Source organism: Typopeltis vanoorti, chromosome 6, assembly GCF_054136105.1.
Source record: "Typopeltis vanoorti isolate ZY-2024b chromosome 6, IOZ_Tvanoo_1.0, whole genome shotgun sequence".
NCBI classification, from domain to species: Eukaryota; Metazoa; Arthropoda; class Arachnida; order Uropygi; family Thelyphonidae; genus Typopeltis; species Typopeltis vanoorti.
In genome coordinates, this window is record NC_143554.1 from 35,880,314 (window position 1) to 35,892,192 (window position 11,879).

The following is an 11,879-nucleotide window of genomic DNA, read 5'->3' on the forward strand; positions in this document are numbered from 1 at the left end:
CCTGTTTTCCATTTAATATAGATTTTAAAAGGATTTACGTGATTGAAAATTTAGGGTAATAATTTCAGTTATTCGCATGTGCAAATGTCCACATTGGAACCTTAAAAATATCCTGCCTTTTGCACAGCTGTTCTCGAAGCAAATGTACCTTAGAGGAATCATCTTGAGTGGCCCCTTTGTCGCTCAAGATGCATGTATGCACCCTCCATTTTGTTTTCTCTTCATCGGCGAGTGAAAATTTTCATGTTAATGAATCATTTTGTAATGTGTCTTCCAACCACGGAAGGATTGTAAATCTACAGTGCATGAATGCAGTTGGTGGGCAGTTGCCTGTGTAGCCGTATAGAAGTGGTGTTTACATCGATAGCGCTAAGCCGCAAGAAGAAACATGTTCTCAATACGATTCGAGTCGCCCACTAGAGGAACTATTTTAAGGCTTTTCTTCGACCGGTTTCTGGTAAGTAGATTTCTGGCAGGGGCAAGCAGCTTTTTTATCTGGGAAAAACGAGTTTTCGTCCCGTAAATTCAAGAAAATCGACACACTATTCAGATATTAAATATAGTTTGTTAGGTTTAGGGACCACTAGACGGTAGCACTTGTCAGCGTTTCTTCACTGAATGCGTTTATGATTATTTATTAGTCTTAGGCCAGATATCTCTGATTGGCTACCGGTGGAGACTGAACTTTTCCCTCTCAGTCTCAGAAAGATAGACAGGGCAAAACCGGTCTCGCCTCTTCCCTATAGGAAAATAAAAGACATTAGTGGAGTTATTTATTTTAGTTTATGGTACTATTAACTGTATGCTTAAGAACTCGCGTCTAGCGGACTATTAGAGCACTGATATTGATAATTATGTTTAATAATAATAAAGTTACTATTAAACCTACGTAGACATTTAAATAAAAATTAATAAAAGGAAGACTTGCGTTAGAAGTGTCGATAGGACTTCAGACCAGTTCGGACCTTGCTGCTCAACTTTATTTGCGTGCGGTTGATAGTTCCCATTTGTGAGTCTTCGTTCTGTTTCTTGTCTGATTTTATTCAAATTGAGATGCTTTTGATAATTGGGCGAAAATTTTATGCAATTTCTTTTCACCCAAATGACAAGTGCCGCGGCGTCAAACTTCCGATTGCGCTACGAAGACGCCTATTAATACCTAATGATACCATTACTATCATTAAGAGTATCATCTAACTAGTGTGACTTTGTCTAAAAGTCTCATTGCTATGAAAGAAGTTAGGAGCAGTATAGTTTTTGTTTCCTTTTTCAAAAAAAAAAAAAAAAAAATTGCACGCATTAATTTTTTTTAATAAAGAAATGGGAGATATCTGATTCTAGCAATCTAGTGGTAACTACTACTGCAACTACTACCTTTTATAATGTTTTTGATCTCCTATAGAAAGAAATCTCATTTCCGTTACACAGCTTTTGTCCAGATTTCCCAGCTTCACTTCTCTGTTTTCCTTCAGTCACTCAGCAACTTGCATTTCTAGTGCGTAGGACGTCGGTAATCAAATTCGAAGCCTAACGTTGACAATTTCCTTCATTTTCTACTTGCTCACGGCTTCCTTGTTTTCGCGCAACCAGACCAAGGGAAATGAGAAAGGTTTAAGAAAGGGTTTAATTACTGCATTTTTCATATTATAAGTTGATTCCGAGGATAAGTTAAGCTTAATCACCTACAGTGATTGACAAAAGGACATGAAGTGAATCGTGACAAGTATTATGACAGGAGACAGTAAGTTGTAGTGGGGTGGTGTATACCCTCCCACGAAGAGTCCTTGGACTCCTTGGAGGTGTCACGTAATAATAGTAATGGTATAAATAAAAGAAACAGTAGATTTTATTCTGAAAAAAATTAAATGCGATACGTTTTAATAATATGTTTTATGTATACATTAATTTCACAATATGGTTACTCTTTAGGATCATTCCGCAGCAGCTAGCATATTCTATCTGTCAGCTGTCTTTTGTGAGAGAATAGAGAAAAGATCAGCTTCTGTGGAGATAATACTCCATTTCCGTATGAGACGAAATGACTCGAGTTTGAAAAGTATTTATAAATTCTACACATTCTGGGCTGGATTCGAATTAGATCTTTCCAACAAAACGTACAGTCTTTCTTCAGACTGCGCCAGAGAGAGAGAGAGAGAGAGAGAGAGAGAGAGAGAGAGAGAGGCTCCTACTAAACTGAGAGAAATCTAATACCGTAGTATAATATTTACTCAAAAAGGACTAACTGGTGTCTTAAAGGAGCCCTGTTTTAGGTTTTCTTGTGAAATTAAAATTGCAATGAATGAATGAAGAGTGCACAAACTTAGTGTCCAGTTTCATACACCCTGTCGATAATTCCTGTACTTAAATTACAAAATTAGAAACAATGTATTAAGAGAGATTTCTAAATTAATGATTGTTATACATCGAAAATGACCTTAAACCGCATGTTGAGTACAGCATCGAGATGTCGAATGCGTGGCTCATCGATGCAATGTGCTGTGTAATTTCTGTCATAACCTAATTACCGTATATTCCAGCGTATAAGTCGACTTTTCAGCATTGAAAAAAAAGTACTAGATTTTTTAGATGGACTTATACGCCGGGTCAAAAACTGATTGCTTTCCAAGAAAAAACTAGTACATATCATACTCTGTTAAATTTATTAGCAATATACAAAAAAGGGTAAATAAGTAAAAATATTTCAACTTATATCAAATTTATTTACAAAAAAAATTATTTACATGTTATATAATTATTTATTTACAAAAGAAAATAGGTAGATATATACATAATTAAAATTTAATTTTCACTGTCTGAATGTATGAAAAGTTCATTAACTCTGGTTCTGTAATTCTTCCGGTATATCGTCATATAAATTATATTCGTTTTCTCCATCAGATTTAGCATCAATTTCGTCATCATTGTAAACAAAATCATCTTCCGAGCCATCTAATTTGTTAGATATAGCACATTTCTTAAAAGGTTTTATTACTGTATCTGGTTTTATTTCATCCCATGCTTTCGCTACCCATTCACACATAGTTACCAAAGACGCATGTCGCATTTGTCCTCCTTTTGTGTAACTTTTCTCTCCTTCTTGCATCCACGCATTCCACTGTTTTCGTAAAAGGCTTTAAATGGCTTGTTTATACAAACTTTTCTCTCCTTCTTGCATCCACGCATTCCACTGTTTTCGTAAAAGGCTTTAAATGGCTTGTTTATACAAACAGTCACGTTGCACTAGTGAAGTCAACCCACTTGGAATCACTGCCATATTGGTATTATTCTCTCTTAATAAAGATTTTGTGCTCTCCGTTAAATGGAATTTGAACATGTCCCACACTAAAAGACTGTTTGGATTTTTTTAACCTTGTCGTGTATTCCAAATATTTTTTATCCACAGCTTAACTCCTGCTTCGTCCATCCAATCATTCTCATGAACATGGACAAAAACGTTTCTAGGAATTTTGATCTTTGGCATTGTTTTTCTTTTAAAAATTATCATAGGTTTTAATTTAGTACCATCAGCCATAACAAGCAAGTACAACTGTGAAACGGCTTTTTTCATTTCCAGTTGTTTTTAAAGAAATAGTTTTAATTCCTTTCAATTCTACTGTTCTATTCCCGATCATGTCAAACATAACTGGAGTTTCATCCATATTTCCGATTTGAGATAATAAATAATTTTTTTGCTTTCTTTTAGCAATTATAAATCTTTGAAAACTTGATAACTTATCATCAAAATCCTTTGGCAGCTTCTGTGCGATTTTCGTTTTTAGTCGAAGCACTAAATTTTTCGTTTCCATAAACCGGCTACACCAACTCACTGTAGCTTTGAAGTTTTCGCTGTCCTTTTTATTTGCTTTACCCCGCTTCAAAGCAAATAAACGAATATCATTTCTCGTTATAATGAGTCCATTTTGGTAATTTTCTCGAACCCATCCGCAACATTATTTTCCAGAATCGCCACTTACAAATTTCTTTCCGTAATGCGCACTTATTTTTTGGCATTTTCATTATTAAAGTTTCATTTTTTCTCCAATCGCGAACTAGTTTTTCGTTCACTCCGAACTGACGTGCAGCAACACAGTTAGTATAGGTAACCCTCGTATAACGCGGTACTTATACAACGCGGTTTCGATATAACGCAGTCTACAAATTAAAGTAACCCTTGTTGAACGCGGTACGGTCTACAAACTGTAGTAGCCTTTTATCTTTTCATATATTTTTCAACGCGCGACTTAAAAATCAAATTTTATCTTCGTTAAATTTGCGTCTGCCCGTATCACGCATGTAGTTATAAGTAGCGAATTTATATTAGCGGAAATACCCTTTAGCAGGAATGTACGTGAATTGTTTACCGTATAAAGTATTTATTGTTGAAAATTATCTTCGTTTTCTGCCAGGAAAGCGCATTAGAAATCATAAGTGTGTTAATCTCAAGCTGAGCACTTTATTTTGGGGTGAGTTACATACAATATGTAATGCTTTTTTTTATGTAACAAAAAAAAAAAAAAAAAAAAAAAAAAAATATATATATATATATATATATATATATATATATATATATATATATATATATATATATATATATATATTATAGTAATAAAAACTTAGAGCGCTTTTGCGATATGGTTGAAAACGAAATTAGTGAATTGATTAATGGGGAAATATATTTAAATGAGGAGGAACTGGTACAGTTAATAGATGACGTCGAACCAAATGGCGGAGAAAGTTCTGCCCAAGATTCTAATTGTGATGAATCCGTTAAAGAATTCAGTTTAAAGAAATCAGCAGAAGGATTGGACTTGGCAAGAAAGTTATTTTATGGATAATGATCTCTCAATGGAGCGCTCCGGAAAATTCACGAGACAATTGCATATTTGTTTAGCTCCGTATTATGAACTTAATAAAAATTTGCAGCATAGTGGTAAGCAAGATCTTATTACTGACTTCTTGATAACTAAACTATCCGAAGTATGCAATGAGAATTATACAAATGATGTCCAAGAGATTTCACGTGATGACGACGTCCGGCCACTCGTAAATAAAGAACATCTACGAAATGTTAGTTTTGAAGAGAGTGATGACGATCAATATATGCACTTTATTTTATTTTGGCTAAAACATTTATGTATTATGTGCAATATTACGTGCAATTTATTTTTTATAATTTTATACTACGTTTTGTTTCGTAGTTTATTTGTTTTCTTAACTTACATGAATTACCTTAATTAAATAAAAATATTTTTTGTTGGATATGTCATTGTTTATATAATCTTAAAAACAAACAAACAAAAAAAAAACGATTTCGGAACCTAACCCTATTATTTTATGTGATCTGAGCCTCGCATAACGCGATTTATATTACGCGGCATTTTTGTGGAACCTAACATCCGCGTTATACGAGGGATACCTGTATTTTCTTTTGCAAATTTAATCACTTTGCACTTAAAACTCGTGTCATACGTCATTCTTTTAAAAGGAGCCATTGCACTTTAGTTCACTATTGGTCAACCGGTCAATACGAAAAAGAAATTTTTCGAGGCGACTTATACGACGAGTTTACTATAAAAACTCAAATAAACTCAAAAAATTCCAATATCGACTTATACGCCCGGTCGACTTGTACGCCGGAATATACGGTAACTACTATGTAGGTCTTTGATGTATGCTGACCAAAGCTGATTCAATATAAGACCTCGGATTGTGGATTGTATACTGTAACAATGCGGCTGCTTCTTTAAATCTGCAGATCTAGGTGTTGAATTCAACGTATCGCATTCCAGTGAATTGCCAAAGTACTTAATGTTTTTCTTTATTGGTATGAAATGCCATTCCTTTGATGTGTTCTTTGAGGCGAATTTCTCCCGCTACACCTATCTGTCCAACATAACACATGCCGCTTTCCTTTAAAAATTTATACAACCCTGGTCTCTTGAGAGGAGAGTGAGGCTGTTTTGTTTTAGTGATTTTAACATCATGGAAACTTTTTGGACAAGGTGAAGGCCACTTATTAGTTGTATTCTTTGAGTATTTTTGCTATTTTAAATGTGTTTTTTTTTTTAATGTAGGACAAAGAAACGGAATCTTGTAGTCGTCTTGCTGCATATTCGCTGGAATAAGTAATGATCTATTTAAGATGTTTCCGATGGTTTTAAAATGTAGCCATTCCCACAGCATGGGTAGGATATGCAGTGTCCTCTCGCTGCAGGCTCATTGTCTCAAGAAGCGCCAATTTAAGGGTACCCGTTCCAATCTCCAAGCCAAGCGCCGATTTATTACTCTGCGCTGATTGTAACCATTTTTAGGAATACATCTTTCAGATATGTTGTTTCTTGTTGCCTCTTGTTTTCATCATTGGAAATTGTGGATGCTCTGTCTTTGTGCTTTCATGGCAGCCCATTTTTGGGCAGTATGATGATGATGATAATGCACGGTAGCATGTAGGGATCTTCTGGTGTTGAACTTTTTTCTGTAGACTTCAAATGAAAGTGAGCCACGATACTTTCCTGAGAGAAGAACATCAAGGAATAGAAGTGATCTGTTTCAAACGTGAACTGAGTTTTCTGGTTTAAGCTGTTAAGGAAGTATGTGGGACTGTGAAACACCTATTTATCCTCATCCTGGAATCCAACTTATTTCTCATGAAGTGTGTCCTGAAACTCACATAACTGCATTTAAATACGGGGTGCATTTAGTTACAGGATATTTCGACATATCAAAAATGCGTCTTATAAGAATAATAAAAGTCGTAAGAGTATAAAAGCTGAAACAACCTTTCAAAGAATAACATTATTATCAGTGGGTTAACAGGCACCTAAGCGCTCAAAACCTTCCGGGTATCCTTGGGTTTCGTAACCATAATTCTAGGAGAAGGTGGCTAGCCCTCTGCCTATTTTATGGATTAACATTGAGCTAAATTATATGCACAATCACACACATGAACCAAAAGATTATGACCGTCCAGCCTGTCTTCGTTCAACGATGCCGTCTGGTTGCCCGGAAACAGGACGGCGGTGATGGTATCCTGGTATATGGATTGTTGTCATGGATATCAGTGGATCCTTTCATCCCCCAGTGACCACACCTTGACTGTTAATTCTTACTCGGAAATTGTTTCGGACCAAAATTGCCCTACACGAGGACCCATATCTGTCAAAACAATGCCTCGTGTTACAAGGCTTTCATTGTGCAACCATGGTTCGAAGAGCATATTCAAGCATTCCATGAGAGCTCCTGGCCGCCTAATTCTCTTGATTTGAATCCCATCGAACATTTGCTGAATCATAGAATGCAGCATCTGCCGGTGAATGTCAGTGCTTCGCTCGATCGCTGTCCTCAGAATACCTCAGGATACCTTTCATGATTGTGTGTGTGTGTGTGTGTGTGTGTGTGTGTGTGTGTGTGTGTGTGTGTGTGTGTGTGTGTGTGTGTGTGTGTGTGTGTGTGTGTGTGTGTGTGTGTGTGTGTAAAGATAGGGTAAGAAAGAAAGTATTACTTCGTTATTTTATAAACTCTCAAGAGAATTTAATGTGAATTCTGATATTTCTTATTTTATTTCATTTATTTCCAGGGTGCCGGGAACATCGGCTTAGCAACTGCTCTTCGGCTACTCCGTCGTCTGCCAGGAATTCGCTCCAAGGTACAATGACAGCATCATTAGTCGCCACGATGCCCAGCCTTACACTTCTAATTGCTGATCCCCATCACGCGAAACTGGCACGGAACCTGAATTCTTCATCAACAATCAAAAGACCAGTGCATGGTGAACTACAAAGTAAGACACTGTAGTGATGCTAGCTACTAATGTAGGACTGCAGAAAGCAGTGAAAATGAACAACCAATTATAGAACCAAATTCTTCGAGATTCCAGACGAATTGCTTAAAAGCCACCGAAACTGCGATGCAACTAGAAACATCGTCTTATCTCTAATTAGATGTTCTAACGACATTGAAGTTTCAAGAAAAAACTTGTCGTCTGTTCTGATTAAGGTGCCCTAAAGGATTTTCCCTCAACGATGATACGCACAAAGAAATATGGCATCTTTCGTACAACACAGAAACAAATATATTTCACGGTGGATGTTTTTTTCTGTTTTGTTTTGTTAGTGCTGTGCATGACAAAATGAAGAAAATGGAAACAAGCAGAGAAGAAGAAGAAAAAAAAAACACAGTCATTGGACAAAATGAAACTTCAAATGTTTTTCAAGTGTTTTAAATAGTGATCAGCAACCACTGATTTCTTATCAACTTCATTGGATTTATCAAGAAGTATATTTTTGCAGTTTCCTAAATGCAATGCACTCAAATTGAGTCGTTTTATATTTAAACATGAAAGGTTTATGGTGCTAACATACTATAATATTAATAATATGAAAAGCATTCTATATTATTAACGCTATGAAAAATTTATACAAAATGTATCATAAAAATTGCAGGCTTCAACCAAAGACAGAAAAGTGAGTAGGCTATAGATAACCGAAGAACTGTCAATTTTCTCTAGGATTAAATTTCACATTTTAAAGCTATTTTAAACTATTATAAGAATGTTTAGTTGGAAAATATAAATTTTTCAAAGACGTTCTTTACTAGATAGTATCAGGAGTCAAAGTGGTAACTCTGATCCGAGTGCTATAAGTAAGTCACTGATTACTCTTAGTATTATTACATGACACCCTACATTACACAACTCACCGTTAACACCACTTAATCCTTTATCTACACACAATTCCACTACCACCATATACACACCATTTATCTACTGCCTAATTATAGTATTTTTCTATAAAATGCGTATATCCTCTGGTAGATTTGCCTGCATGCGGTATGAAAATACCGAGTTTAAAAAAAAAAAAGAAAAAAAAAAACCTTACCTTCGTATAAGATTGGAAACATTAGGGCAAAAATTCTTTCACTTTTATTAAACAGAAATTTTCAAAGAAGACACAGCCTATCACTCCTGAAGGATTAATTTTCTTAGGAATTTATGTGAAGCCAACAGCTTCCGTATACAAATAGCCCAGTCAGGAAGATGCTTCACGCGCAAACTTTGTTTATACTTGGATAAACATGAAACAAGAATATAAATTCTTGTCTTACCAAGTGAAAATACTTTCTATATAAGAAATGTCATATGTAAAGACGTAAGTAAAACGATTATTTCTCTAACATTATTATATTAACCATCTAGAAGAGTATAACAGTAGCAACAACAACAGCAACAATACAACAAATTATAAAGATTATGTCAAGTAGTGTAAAATAGCCTCTTCAAAATTGTAACAACCTTTAGTACTTCTGTTCTGTTTTACGCTTACTGTATACCCACGCCGACCACACAAGATTTCGAAACCATATCAGACTGAATAGGGTGGTTATTCCTTATTCCCATAATTTCTTATGTCTGTATACTGCGTGTGTTCTTCTAGTCGGTTTGCTTGTTTTGCGGGATGGTGAATTGGCCGATCTCATGCTACATCAGCATGAGATCGGCCAATTCACTTTCAGATGAAAATCTCTGGTAAATGTACTTCGCGTCCTTGACGGAACTGAAATTGCCTTTCCAGCAAAGGACACCATCGAAATTGACTGAGCTAAGAATGCTCATCTCATCTCGGCACTTGGATTACTTTTTTTTTTCTTATTAGATGATTTGCCTTTGAGGCCCTTTAGCATTATACTGATGTGAGAAAATTAAGGCGAAACAGTAGTTGAGATTTCGGTTGTACCATGCTGATAAAAGGATGAAGATATGGATCAAAAGGGCGACATGCATCATTCATTTTCACATTGAGAACACTGCAGGTAACTGGAGATAATGTAATTAACTAGAATATAATTTTCCTGGAATAGTTGGAACTATGCTGCAGACAAGGTGATTACTTCAAGTTAATGGTGCGCTGGTTTTGTGCTAGCTACTTTCAAAATCGAGCAGCAGTGGTTCGAGGGAATGATGCTCTGACTTCTATTTGATTCATTGACTTCTCAGTTACTTGAGCTGAATATTCTGGAGATCTATGAGCTTGTCAATCGAATGCTGTGAAGAATCATGGCAGTTAAAGAACTAAAGGAGGTGCTACTAGATATGTTTGGTGAGAGTTTATATTGAAGTGGCGTGAGTATATATGAATTACGCAATAATCATACTCACAGTAACGACTCTTTGTATTCTTTATATTTGTATTCCTACAGTGAGCAACCAGTTTTGTAGATACGCCTATCTAACAGCCTAAGGCAATCCTTTTTCTTCATTCATCAGAAGAGCCTCACCTTATAGGGACATGATCTCCACATAGTGCTGAAAGCATTCTTGAACTATTCTCAAATAATCTGTGGCCTTGTAACATTTCACATTATTTTTCTGGAAGTGACTATATTATGGAAGAGATAAATTGTAGGTATGAAGGAGTGGATCTGCTCAGCAGATCGTCTTTATCAACTGAGCTAGGAAGGTTCCTAACCTTCCTAATCGTCTTTATCAACTGAGCTAGGAAGGTTCCTAACAGGTACTCTTATCACATTAATACTCTATACAATACAGATTACAACCCCATTCCAAAAGGCCCAGAAAATGTGGATGCTATTCTGTGATAGTCATATTTCTCTCTCTTTCTTTCTCCCTACCTTTTAAAATGATTCACATAAGCTCAAAAAATTAATGTATTACATGATGCATTCTCACAACTGTTCCAATTGAAAACTAAAATAATTATATACAGAGTAGTTCACATGATATAAATCTGCAATAATATTCTGAATAAATAGACATTCATTGTCATTTGTACTATCTTTACTCTAGTAAGAAAAGCCAAAATATCTGAGTACCGAAAAGTGAGAACTTAAAGTTAAAATAAGCTTAGCAATGCTTAAAATTAATCTTCGATTAAAATAAGTAAATTAATAATAATTACTGAAGGTTGTAAACCTAAGTTTAATAAAACACTCATACTGTAAACGGCATTTCGCTAAAACATGAATAAAACATAATCTTCTGTTATCACACTTATTTAGTAGAGGTAAAGACAAATTCCGCTACTTCCAAATTGCTGTACGTCTTGAATTTCAACTCAGTATTGTGAATGATTATTCATGTACAGAGCATTTTCCTCAAATAAAAATTTACGATCTTCAGATTTTTTGTTGATCATCTTTACAAAGTAGGATTAATGATTGTAAAGTATTCCTTCCTCCACACACGTGACCAACACATGTGAGACGGATATACGAGGGATTCCGAAAAGTAAGGTAACATTTTTTTTCCTTCTTAATAATATAATTTTCCTGGAATAGTTGGAACTATTCTGCAGACAAGGTGATTACTTCATATAATCACCTTGTCTCTGGAAGTAACACTCCATGTTACTTCTAGCGGTGAAAGGAAATGAGATAAAACACGGCGGAAAGATAGGCCCGTTAATAAAGTTCAAAAAGATCGCCATTGCAGTGTGGCACTACTGTCATCTCACAGCTAATTATAGTTACAGGATGGTGGCCAACGCTCCAAGTGTGGTCCAAAACAGGTATCCGTGAAGTTATTCGTTTTTTTTCAAGCAAAAGGGACTTCATCAGGTGACATTCACCGTGAACTGGTTACTGGATATGGCGAAAAGATGGTATCAAAGAAGCAAGTGTGTTCTTGGTGCAATGAATTTAAAGTAGACCGTGGCGACATTGAAGATCGACATCGGGAAGGCACGCCTTCATCGAGCACAGAAGACAATATTTCGCGCATTAAGAGCATTGTTCTTAAAGACCGACGAGTGAAGCTGAATGAAATTGCACAACTGGTGAATTTGAGTAAGCCCACTGCTTACGAAATTGTTCACGATGCCCTTTGTTTTCGAAAAGTGGGTTCCTGCTGGGTGCCCTGAAAATTG

At 35.7% G+C, this 11,879-nt stretch overlaps 1 protein-coding gene across 5 annotated transcripts in view; it reads left to right on the forward strand.

Annotated features, from left to right (window-relative positions):
- LOC150105382 (metabotropic glutamate receptor 3-like) overlaps nt 1–11,132 on the forward strand; it is a 144,796-nt gene extending 133,664 nt beyond the window's left edge. For all 5 annotated transcript variants that reach the window (XM_090394119.1, XM_090394120.1, XM_090394118.1 and 2 more), the window contains one exon: nt 7,577–11,132. In XM_090394119.1, the coding sequence (XP_090250245.1) occupies nt 7,577–7,794 (218 nt within the window). In that variant the 3' untranslated portion in view covers nt 7,795–11,132. The remainder of the gene's footprint in view (nt 1–7,576) is intronic.
- Nucleotides 11,133–11,879: the final 747 nt, after the last annotated feature.